The 12,090-nt window shown below is 41.0% G+C and overlaps 2 protein-coding genes across 4 annotated transcripts in view; one reads left to right on the top strand and one right to left on the bottom strand.

Annotated features, from left to right (window-relative positions):
• Recql (RecQ like helicase) overlaps positions 1-9,644 on the top strand; it is a 27,851-nt gene extending 18,207 nt beyond the window's left edge. Inside the window, exons 7-16 of one of the 2 annotated variants that reach the window (XM_060384414.1) lie at positions 396-562; positions 1,299-1,380; positions 2,225-2,373; positions 2,465-2,582; positions 3,116-3,254; positions 4,302-4,393; positions 5,193-5,412; positions 5,701-5,830; positions 6,512-6,575; positions 9,274-9,644. In XM_060384414.1, coding sequence (XP_060240397.1) covers positions 396-562; positions 1,299-1,380; positions 2,225-2,373; positions 2,465-2,582; positions 3,116-3,254; positions 4,302-4,393; positions 5,193-5,412; positions 5,701-5,830; positions 6,512-6,575; positions 9,274-9,371 — 1,259 coding nt within the window. In that variant the 3' untranslated portion in view covers positions 9,372-9,644. Of the gene's footprint in view, positions 1-395; positions 563-1,298; positions 1,381-2,224; positions 2,374-2,464; positions 2,583-3,115; positions 3,255-4,301; positions 4,394-5,192; positions 5,413-5,700; positions 5,831-6,511; positions 6,833-9,273 lie in introns of those variants that run through there. The other variant, XM_021658855.2, reaches the window with a different exon arrangement.
• Positions 7,170-12,090, bottom strand: part of Pyroxd1 (pyridine nucleotide-disulphide oxidoreductase domain 1) — a 17,109-nt gene continuing 12,188 nt past the window's right edge. For both annotated transcript variants that reach the window (XM_021658875.2, XM_060384415.1), the window contains exons 9-12: positions 11,333-11,445; positions 10,651-10,773; positions 8,432-8,569; positions 7,170-7,652 (exon numbers count right to left, since the gene is read on the bottom strand). In XM_021658875.2, the coding sequence (XP_021514550.1) occupies positions 7,404-7,652; positions 8,432-8,569; positions 10,651-10,773; positions 11,333-11,445 (623 nt within the window). In that variant the 3' untranslated portion in view covers positions 7,170-7,403. The remainder of the gene's footprint in view (positions 7,653-8,431; positions 8,570-10,650; positions 10,774-11,332; positions 11,446-12,090) is intronic.

Below are 12,090 nucleotides of genomic sequence, written 5' to 3'. Positions count from 1 at the left end.
GAGGTAATCAAAGAACCAGCCACAGAGTTCATGTCAGAGACAGTCCCTGTTCCCATTACTAGGAAACCCACTTGGAGACAGACTGGCCCGGAGCAGCTTTTTAGTCATGCAAGTTTCTTGAGCCTAAATGGCCTCCCAGGAATGTTTCAGTCAAGAGGAATGGTCTGCTTAATACCTGCTTTCAACAGGGAATTAATGTGACCTCTGACAAGAACATTATTTCTGAAGAAAAGTGCAGCAAAGCCTCTGAATTCAGAAGTGTCAGGCCTTCTGATTTAGTGATAGCCAGCTCTGCAAGTAAAACTATGGGGCCATGGCTCATCTGTGTGCTGTTAACGGTCATTTACTCTCTTTCTCTGAGGGTTCAGAGAGACAGACCATGTCATCTTTTTCAGATTATAAGGCACTTGGCATCTTGAAGCGCCAGTTTCCCAACACCTCGCTGATTGGGCTGACTGCAACAGCAACTAACCATGTTTTGAAGGATGCACAGAAAATCCTCTGTGTGGAAAAATGTTTGACTTTTACAGCATCTTTCAACCGACCAAATCTTTATTATGAGGTACCAGAGATTATCCTTTTTCATTGTGTTTATTTACATAATGACCTAGTATAAATGTTTTTAATGTCATGAAGTAATTAATAGGACATTCATAAATTACTGCTTTAGTTTGGCTGTGTCTTGTGCAGTATAATCTACATTAAGCTGAAACACTGTGAAAGAAAACACTGTTAAGTGATTTATATATATATATATATACACACACAATTGGAGCAAGTAGGGTGTATTTGCTAAATTCTTTCTTACACAAGGATTGAGACTAAGGATAGGTGAAACCAAGCGCTCTACTGACATCTGTATAATTAATAGAAACGTAAGTACACACTAACGAGTTTGCCAGTATTTCCCATGTGGATTTTATCTGATACATATCCTGGAAGGTAAAAATCCCAGTTTTTCTCTGATTTCTTTTGAGCTGTTTTAAGGACAGATGAAATCTTTGCATCCATACTGTGCTTCATGTTTTTATTAAGCATCAGACAACAGGAAAGCATCCATCTTCATAAGCTATCTGCTGTTTCAATGGCTCCTCATGTCTGTCAAGTTAGAGACTGAAAACCTAGGGGAAAGGCTGGGAGGAGGCAAGGATGAGTCAGTTGGATGAGTCCTGTGAGGTCAGGATCAGAGTGTCAGGAAAAGACCCTGCCCATGAGGGACTCACACCTCAAAGGTTGTTAGCAAGCACAACTTGGGTGACACTGTTGAGTCTACTTTTTAATGAGACACCTTTTTTTAGGTTCGGCAAAAGCCGTCTAGCGCCGAAGACTTTATTGAGGACATTGTAAAACTCATTAATGGACGGTACAAAGGGCAATCAGGTAATGCTAAAAAACAATCGGCTTGGGGGCCGACAGTCCATTTGTGCTGTGAGCCCTCCAGTCATACATGACTGATACCTGAAAATGAGAGCAAATCCATTCACTTGGTAGCAGAGGCTGTATGTGTCATCCCTATCACAGTTGGATCAAAGCTGTGTGCAGTACATTCAAGACAGTATTACGTATTGTTGCATGTTAGTACCTGCTGTGGACCTTCCTGAGTATGATGTTCTGAAGAAATACATGACACAGTACCTTACAGGAAGTGCAGCAGGGTGAAAGTGAGAACATCTGTTTCTGAGTTCCAGAACTAGGGACTACTGCAGTGATACCAGAGTCTAGTGTCCCTTTTAGCACTGTCCTCTAGGTTAATAGAGACTAATGAATGGTAAAAGGTAAAAGGAATTCCCTGTCAAGTAAGTTCGAGAGAGGCTGAAGCAATTTGTCCCTCCTGGAGGGCATGCCTACATACTTGGGGCTGTGGCCACCCTGGAGATGGAACGTTTAGCTGCATCTCATCAGATTCTTCACACTCACTTTTTACAGCAATTTAGGAGATTATATCAGTTTAAGAAGTGCTGTATAGTGCGGATAAAGTTGTAGAAAGAAGAGAGGCCATGAGAACTAAGCAGGTGGCTCTGCGCCCATTTTTGCTTAGGGCAAGCCATATATCAAACCTTGGATTATACACAAAAATCAGTATGTGCTGAGGTGCTTGGGACTTTGTAACTCTCTTCCCCTTTCTGTCTTGTAATGGTTCAGTGTCTTGGGCATGTTGCACAGTAACTCCCAGGAATGTTCTGTGATACTAATATATCTAATACTTGGCTGTATTTTACTGCAGGAATCATATACTGTTTTTCTCAGAAAGACTCTGAACAAGTTACCATTAGCTTACAAAAGCTGGGAATTCATGCAGGTACTTATCATGCCAATATGGAACCAGAAGATAAGACCAAGGTTCATACACAGTGGTCAGCCAATGAGCTTCAGGTTAAGTATATGGATTTCCTATGAAAGTCTGACTTACCTTTAAAAATATTTAAATGACTTAATCAACTGACCAAGTATTAATACATTTTAGGTGGTAGTGGCGACAGTAGCATTTGGCATGGGAATTGATAAGCCAGATGTGAGGTTTGTCATCCATCATTCAATGAGCAAATCCATGGAGAATTACTACCAAGAGAGTGGGCGTGCTGGTACGTAGGCTCTGATCCAGAAGTGATCTCAGGAGGCTTTGTAGACACATGCTTAAGAAATCTTAGTTTTCATTGCTTGTTTTTAGGTAGTAATTTTGAGAACATGTCTTTTTAAAAATTAGATTTATACTTATTCACACACATTCTGTTAAAAATGTCTTGTGTGTTGTAAGATACTATGTTCATGTCTGCCACTGGAATTTTAGTTAGTATATTCACATGTACAACCTAAATAAGTGAACTAGTCATGGATATCTCTTTATTTAATAAGCTGTGAACTAGTCATGGACATTTCTTTTCAATATCAATATACTGTGAACTGCTTGTGGACATTCTTTTCTTCTATAATAAGCTGATTTTTGATGGGCCTCTTTGTAGACATTTAAAGCCCTCAGGGTAACTCTTGAAGATTAACCTCGTATCTAAAAATGTCTAGCTGTATTGTCAAGCTCTGTCAGACAATAGACATATAGTTTTGCATGTTATGGACTTTTGAAAGCAATGATGCAATCCCAAGATTCCTCAAAGCACAGGTCGCGATGACTCAAGAGCAGACTGTATTCTGTATTACGGATTTGGAGACATATTTAGGATCAGCTCAATGGTGGTCATGGAGAATGTGGGACAGCAGAAGCTGTATGAGATGGTATCATACTGCCAGAATATAAGCAAGTGAGCACCTGCCTTCCTGTGACATGTCATGTGTTGAGTGCATGCTGAATACACTTTTCTTAGTTCTGCAGAACACTAAAGGCAGGTGCTTACAAGTGGGACAGGCCTGGACCCCTGACTCCCTTCATCGAAGAGACTCTGTCTCTGAGGTGATCCTCAATGCCAGTCTCAGGTTATAAATGAAGCCTTTTGCCCGTGATTCTGTCATAAAGCTGCCTATAGTGATTGAGGAAGGCATGTGGGAAGATAGGCATTGTGAAGTTCAGGCTCGTCCATTCAGCCTGGTTATGAGTCACTGAATAACCCAGGGTGGGGTCAACTTTCTCATCTGGAAATATATGGCAGTCTGTGCTTACAGCACACAGCCTCCAGGAGGCCCCAGGGCCTTGACCATCCTCTGTCTTACTACTTGTCACAGAAGAGCTAAGAAGTATCAAAAAGTAAGCAGTGACTTGCCAGTGATACAAATGGCATTTGCTTTCCAACTGATGCCTCAGTAGTCAAAAGAAAGAAGAAAGTGGAAATTTCTTTGAAAGTCCAGGAGACTCCTATGAAGACTATTTTCAGATTTAGCCTAAAATACAAGAAAGTACTTCATCACCAAGAACGTTTTCCTCAGAGTGAGACAGATAACTTCCGAAGCAATGGTTGTCAACACACTGCTGACAACAAGAGTCACCTGAGACTCCCTGTGTGGGTCCACTGTGGTTACACGGATCCTTCAGTGGATGAGGGAGAGAGGTCAATTTGTTGTGATGAGAGAGGAGTGAGCTCTCAGTTGGTGGCTCTGAAAGTGGAGGGGCCAGCTACTAAGGGGTGTGTGCAGCCTCCAGACAGTTTTGGGTGCAGAGATGTCCTGCCTGCCTTTACCTTACCTTTGACCCTGAGATTTTTACACAACAGTGAGATAATACCCTAGCATGGAGCTAGTCAGCCCATCTGTGGGCCTGCTATGGCAGCAGGAGAAAGCAGCAGGGTATGTGTGTACTCTGAGGCAGATGCTGAAAATTTGGCTTGATGAGTAACTTTTTTCTCATGTGTCTGCAGGTGTCGTCGTGTGTTGATAGCACAACATTTCGATGAAGTGTGGAATGCAGACGCCTGTAACAAAATGTGTGACAACTGCTGTAAAGATATTTGTAAGCTTGTTTTTTAGACTTAAGAGGCTCAATGCAACCAGGGCTGCATGTGGGAAGTGTTAGATTTAAAAGACAAACTGGTTAGAATTTTCCAGATTCAAGTGATACAAATTTTTGAAACAAAGGTAAGTCAAATGTGTATGGCACATTTTATATTGCTATACTGAGGACATTCATTTTTTTAAGAAACAAGTTAAAATTAGAATTCCTGTGAATAGAAATACTGTTACATAAGAAAAGGCTGATGTCATGAGAATCACTGGTACTTCATCGTCTGTTCTTGGTAAGTCAGTGGCCTCTCTTGTTCTTCAGAAGCTACATGAAGCAGCTCTCACCCGAGGACCTTGGATTATGCAGGGGGTGGAGGTCTCTGCATTTTGACCTCGACCAAACTCATGAATCCAACACACAGTGAGGATGCTAAAGTCTTGTATTTGGGGACTTTTATCCAGAATGTTCCCTAGGAAACCAGACTGGCTTCCCGAGTCTGTTGTCATTAGCAGGATCACATAAGAAAACGTGAAGATCACTTTCTCCTTCAGTGATATTTGCCAGACACTTGTTACTGGAGCACACTGTGACCAGGCCATTTTCTTTACATTACCATAATCCCCATGTGTGTTTTAGGGACAGAATTTGGTTTGGTGATAAGGTCTTGAGGAATACCATGGTCTTAATTCTGAGCACTTTAAAAAAAGTATGTGTAAGAGCCCGTATTTCTAACTGAGCCAGTAACCAGAGATGACTTCTCACCCTTAGCTCTAGATCCCAGTTGCCCACCATGTCTCTGTCCTTGCAGTGTTTGAGAAAAAGAATATAACACAGCACTGCAGAGACCTCATCAAGATTCTGAAGCAGGCCGAGGGACTGAATGAAAAACTCACCCCACTGAAGCTCATTGATTCTTGGATGGGAAAGGGAGCAGCTAAGTTGAGAGTGGCTGGCGTTGTTGCCCCTGCACTTCCCCGAGAAGACCTGGAGAAGATCATCGCACATGCTCTCCTGCAGCAGTATCTCAAGTACACAGCCTATTTGTCTTCTGCATCTTTGTTTCTTCCATTGTAATTACATCAGTGGCAACAGCTTTGCCGTTATTTGATAGGAACTGTTCAACATTATAGAAAAGCTTACCTAATAGTCTTAGACCTTGATCACAAAGTCAAAACTAAACAAACCAGCCAACCTATTTCCTTTAAGGCTTATATTTGTGCCGGTCTATTGTTTGTATATTAATGTTATTTAAAATTATATTCTTATAAAAATGTTTTCTGTGACTCCAAGTTTTCTGCTTTGCTCTGTTCTTCCAGAGAAGACTACAGTTTCACAGCATATGCTACCATTTCATATCTGAAGGTGGGACCCAGAGCCAGTCTTCTCAACAGCGAAGCCCATGCTGTCACTATTCAAATGAAGAGGTCCATGCATACTGGCGTCAGGGTAACTGGCTATTCATTTTCAGTATGTGCCTGAAGCCTTTGGTTTGCTTTTTTGCAGCTCTTTACTAGTTTGCCTGGACACAAATGATAACAGTTTTCTTCCTGTGTTTTGATTTTGGACGGATAAGAAGTGGAGTGCTTAGACTAGCCCAATGTAGAGTGAGGACTCTAATGTCTTAATTCCATGACATACTTCCCTCACAGTATGGTGGGATCTGTTCTGGTTAAGCAATCTCTGCTGGAGTCAGCAATAGTGATAAAGTGCTTTCTGTGACCCTGACAATCCAAGCTCTGTCACTGGAACCAATTTCTGTGAGCTGGCCTCTAGTGGAGGAGAGGACTTACATCTATGAGCTGTACTCTGACCTCCATGGTGTGTATAGATGTACACAATAAATAAATGTCAAAAGAAAAAAAAACCAGTCTGTTCTCCAGAGGCTGCAAGCCACTGTTAAGTGAGTACCATGGCAGCCTTTGGAGCCACATGTCCTCTTTGGGGTGTTTCTTACAACATCCTTGTTGTATTTAAGACAACGACCCATATTTGACTAGAAATTTGTAGATAGGGACCAGGCTGCCTAAAGAGCTGATTGATACAGAAGAGGTATTCTGAGACTGTTCAGTGCATGGTAAAGCTGAGTAGCTGAATGTCACAGGGTGCTGCTTTGACATTCTGTTGCAGGCTGCGTCATCTGAAGCTTGTCAGTCAGAGCAAGCAGATGTGAAAGGGGAAGAAAAAAGCTCAGGTAACTTTCAGAAATCTACAAACATGCTTCAGCCATCTGGCTCTAAGAACACAGGAGCTAAGAAAAGAAAACGTGAAGATGACTGAATGTTACTTAATGTTGCACAAAAAACTGTTTACGTATGCTTATGTCTGAATGATTTTTATAATCAGCTGTTTAATTTTTGAAACAATTTCATGTTTTATATGTATAAAGCCATATTTTCAGAGCTTTTCTTATTCAGTAATAAAAAATAAAAAATACATCTTTTACGGAAAGTTGTCTAAATGTAGTATGTGATATAAGGTCCATGTAACTGTCATAAGCTCGTTTGTCTTGCTATGACTAGTTATCTTCTGATGTGACTCTCCTTTAAAGCAACACTATGCTGATAGGGGCTCACCCTTCCAAGTGGGTGACATTTTAAGCTCAGTAATGAGATGACTTCTGGTAAGAAAAGCTTCTGTTATAATTAATGTAAAAACAGTAAGTCATCAGTAACAAGCATGTCAGCAAGAAAGTTTTGCACAGTCTGAGTAAATCAAGACAGCAACCCTCCTGAAACCCTGGCCTTACTTGGATGTTCAGGCCAAGAAAAGATCTGGTCCTCAAGTGTAATTGTATGAGTTAAGGTTTATTGTCACCTCTGTATTAGTCTGCAAATGTTCATCCGCAAATCAGACATTAAACTGAGTTCATCCTAAGAATTTTCTCTAATTCTTCCCAACCACGAATGTGGCGTCTGCATTCTTGACTTGAGTGGTCATTGACTCAGTGCAGCTGCTAGTTTTCCCAAGTTCTTCCTTTTCTCCTTATTTTAAACTCTGTGTTCCTGAAGAAATACCAATTTCAGTCAAAATAATCCTCTATATCGATATTTGGATCTAGGAGATCTTCCCCATATGATGAAAGGTCCATTTGGTTTAAAATTAAATTTTCAAATGTTTCCTCTAAGTCAGTTTCACCAATTAAGACAGCTCCCATCATGCGTCCATTCTGCATGACGACTTTGACATATTCTTGCCCTCTGGTGCACCTCAGCATTAACTCGTGGTCTGAGCCCAGGCCCTGTGCGTTGTATTTTCCCAGCAACACAACCTGCATCAAAATGAAAAAGTCACTCTCTTAGTAGCTCCCTCCAACTCTCCCCAAATAACATAATGTCCAAGTTATCTAGGTTAGGTTAGTTTAGACAGAAAAAACTATTCCTTACAGTTTCACAGTGGGCCCAAAGCAAGCATCTAAATGCCATGAACATACTCTGAAAAGAACGTTGCTACACAGTCTACATTACATTGAAAATACCAGTGACTATATTCATCTTTAATATTTTAACATTAAAAGGAGAAGACAATGTGGATGATACTATCCAGTCTTTATGAACATTAGGGGTATCCAATGAACACACACATACACACCGACACTCAGAGGTGTGCACAAGCTAAACCACGTTTTCCTGGAGTCATAGCTTAAAGCTTTAACAGGGAGCAGAGACTTGCTGGCATGTTTAGGAAGGAGGAGACTTAGCTCAGAATGAAGAGAACTGAAAAAGGTGACACCTGTCAGTGCCTGGCTCCTTGATGATGTATATGTGCGTATCTGTGTGTGTTTGTACATGTGTGTCTGTGCATGAGTGTGTGTGTGGAAGCCAGATGAGGGTGTCAGATCCGCTGGAGTTGTAAGTGGCTATGAGCTGTCTAATGTGGGAGCAGGGAACTGAACTCAGGTCCTCTAAAGGTCAGCAATAATCACCGAGCCATCTTTCTGGTATCCAAAATGTTATTTTTGACAACATGATTAAAACTGTAATTATTTAAAAAAAGAGCTGTTACTATATGTTCAAGCAAAAAAGGTTTTCATTCCCCTCACCATCTTACCTTATAGTTAAAAAATTTTGTGACATGAGCAAACAGTTCAAAGCTGAAATCCATGTCAATAGAGTGTCCCAAATTAGCTGCGGCCATGCACTTGGCTGCATACCACCCCATCTGACGAGCCTGTGTCCACAGTCTCATCTGAAACAGTAAAAAATGATACTTTGTTACTTTTGGTGCTTCTACTCTGGCCTCCTGGCTCACTGCGGACCCCTACCTCTCAGTAGTAGTACTGGGTTATAGTTGGCTTATGCTGAATGCAGGTTTTACATGGGTTCAGGGAACTCAAACACTGTTCTTCATACTTGTGTGACAAGAGGTTTTATCCCACTTCAACTACCTTCTCTGCCCTGTAGTTTCAATCTTATAAATTTTCTTAAGTGTACTCCCAATGAGTTTGTTCCAGCTAGTATTATCTTTAGTGATCACAAATGAACACCTACAAGATGGTGTTTGCTACTTCTAAATTAGTGCATCAAACATGAAGGGCTAATACCCAACTTGTATGTCTGAATGTAATGAAGTATTTTAGATATAAACAGGTGGGAGCAATGTCATTAGTCCTTGCTCCAAAGTCTGTACCGTTTTCTAGTGACTTCACTTCTCAGTACCACACGGCGGTGACAGCCTCTGAGTCAACTTTGGTAGGAGAGACTTCAGGCACAGATTCTCGAATATCAACTCGAGTTCTTTATGACAGTATTTATCGCTCCTTTATTATGTTTTCATTACATTTCTACAGTTTTTTTTTTTTTAATCTGATAGAAGACAAAAATAGTAGCCTTGAGAGTCACAGGATAGTAAAATACTAACCTGTTTACTTATTTAGCTTTTCTGATCTTCAGTTTCACCTGAAATAAGCACCACTTCTAACCCATGGCCACTGGGAGAACAGGCTGGCTTTAAGAGATCAATTCCCACTGTCTACCCACCCTCTTTGTGAATGTGTGTACCTAAAGCTGACTTTCTGTATATAGCACAGCTCCAGCATGAGCTCTGAGCATGCCCAGAATAGACTTTTTATTTTAGTTCAGTGTCTCAGGGTTGATAAAGTAAAGGGTCTGCTGCAGAGTAGACAGGACACAGCAACAGATGGCCCCGGAAGCTGGCTGATGCTGTAGTGCTGGAACTACCTAGCAGGCCTGTCCATCTGCTGACATCACAGCTGGGTACCATCTCCAGAGTTCACACTAGAGAGCTGAGCAACCAAATTTTGAACCGATCACAAACACTTCATAATATTTAACTAAGTTGTATCTTATGCCAGGCCACATTCGTAGCTTTCTGGGTTGGCTGTGGGCTGGACACACCAAACAGAGTTTACTGATACTGAAACTCCTGTAAGTGTTCACTGTGGCTGATGTAAAGCAAATTAGGTGTTTTTCTGCAAATTAGAATGTGAAGAATAAGGTGTATCTGTTTTTCCCCTGCATCAAATTATGACATAAATTAAAGATGTAGTTTGTTCTGGAGCAGCTGAGAAAGGTCACACCAATAACTATTTCTAAATTAAAAACATTTCAGTCTACTGTAAAACTAAGTGACTTCAAAGTGGGAATCAGCCCTGATGGCTTCCAACTTAAAGTAGAAAAGCGCGAAGCGAAATGAAAACTGGATTGTTGGTATAATGCTCTTTTAAAATGTATACGCCTTACCCTTGTTAATTCAAATGCTGATTTCCCCACCTCCAACTCTCCGGTTTCAATCCAGATATTGCATTGTGATACTCATTATAAGCATCCTGCCTTAACTTTTGTGTAAACAGGACAAAATAAAGCAACTAGATACAATGTTGTGCAATGGGAGGAGCCAGAGGACAGGAAAGAGGGGAGGAGCCAGAAGGCAGGAGGTGAATGGGAGGAGAAGTGGTGAGAGGAGAGCAGAGCTGGAGGAGAGATCTTGGAGGACGTGGAGCATGAAGCAGACCTAAGATTTCACAAAAAGCAAGTATAATGTGGGAAATATAAATGTTAGGAAACTGAGGGCTTGGAGGTTTAGGAGGGAGTAAGTATTGCCCAGCATTGTGTTCTAGGTTAACTAAAAACCCAGTCACTGTGTGGTGATTTGGTTATACAGCTGTTTAAGATTAACAACATGCTTTACCAGAAGATAAACCAATAGTAAATATTAATCGTCTCTTACAACACTGGATTCACTGATAGCAACTGCTTTTTCTTCACATGGACTCTGCTAGAAACACATGGTCACAGGAGCAGGCTCACCTGCTGCCAAACTGGGCTGGGCTGCCAGCACGCAGTGCAGATGTCTCCAGCAGCATAGATATCAGGGAGTGATGTGTGCATCTGGTCATCCACTCTCAGGCCTCCGTCTTCTCCTAGATCAAACTAAACAATTTCTCATTAGCATAAGGATGAAAAAAACCAGAAAGCAACTTCATTTTAATGGACAAGTCAGGCTTGTACATGCTAACAAATGCCAAGCTCTGATCAGAAAAATAAAAGCATCTGCAGAGTGTAGACACCTGGCTAGAATGCCAGGGATTCAGTTCCTTCTGAATGGACCCACATGTTCCAGAACTTCAATATCAAAACTACCAGTAGTCATGGTTACCCAACCCCAATTAGAAGAACATCCTTTCTTGAGACTTCAAGTGCTAAAATGCTAATATAACAATCTGTAAGATTTACTCTTGGGAATACATACAGGTCAGTCTCTCACCAACCTTTAGATAAACAAAGTGGACACTACACCTCTAGATACGTGAGCTGGGTGTTAACTGCTCAAGGGTGCTAAGTAGAAGAGTACTGTACATCAAGTCAGACATAAGCCACAGTGTTGCTGCCAGTTACAGTTAACAGTTTATACTAAGATGATGTGTTTGAACTTAGACATGATACAGATTAAGACTACAAGAAATTGGTAAGTGGATAGAATTCACCTTACACTGTTTCCATGGAGAAAAGGGTCTATGTTTGGTGTGACTCCCGTAGCACTGACAAGGAAATCACAGCCATATATTTTCCCATTTGTCAGTTCCACATACACAGGCCACATTTCTTTAAAGAGAAAAAGAAGAAAAGATTCTCAAGTGTCACCTCTAGCAGTTATCCACAATACCACGTGAATGTAACAGAAACAGAGAAAAGGCAGGCAGCTTCGGAATGCCTCTTGATTGCAGAAGGTCCTCTGGCTGAGGCACCCGGGTGCAATATGGTCTTGTGCTTGGCAGCTTCAAAAGCATGGTACTCTAAAGGATACTAAACACTGTCCTTTGGATCTGTTCGATCATCTTCTAAATTACTTATATATGGTCATTTTCTAAATTGCTTGTGAATAAATTTGATTACTCCTTCATGTCAGTCAATGTTTAATCCTGCTCTTACTTCTTGATATTCCTCCTCACTGTTCACAGTCCCAGCTCTAATATCCCCTTTCCGAAAAACAAAACAAAACTGGACGATTCAAGAACATTAGTTGCCTTAGTGAGTGCTAATAATTCACAGGACCATGTGTATAGGAATCCTCACAAGTGGTGCAGAATGAGACCAGGGCAATGCACTTAGTCCCAAGCACACAGACTTTTAAATTTGATCTAGAAGTCATGTTACTTACGAAAGCTGCTATTTTGTTTTGATATGAGAAATACTGGCTGACTTACTGGGTTGGGTTATGATGGTCCAAATACTCTTATCCCAAAGAAA

This window comes from Meriones unguiculatus, chromosome 5, assembly GCF_030254825.1.
Source record: "Meriones unguiculatus strain TT.TT164.6M chromosome 5, Bangor_MerUng_6.1, whole genome shotgun sequence".
Classification (NCBI taxonomy): Eukaryota; Metazoa; Chordata; class Mammalia; order Rodentia; family Muridae; genus Meriones; species Meriones unguiculatus.
The sequence above is the reverse complement of the archived record's forward strand: the minus strand, read 5'-3'. Positions and strand labels throughout refer to the sequence as shown.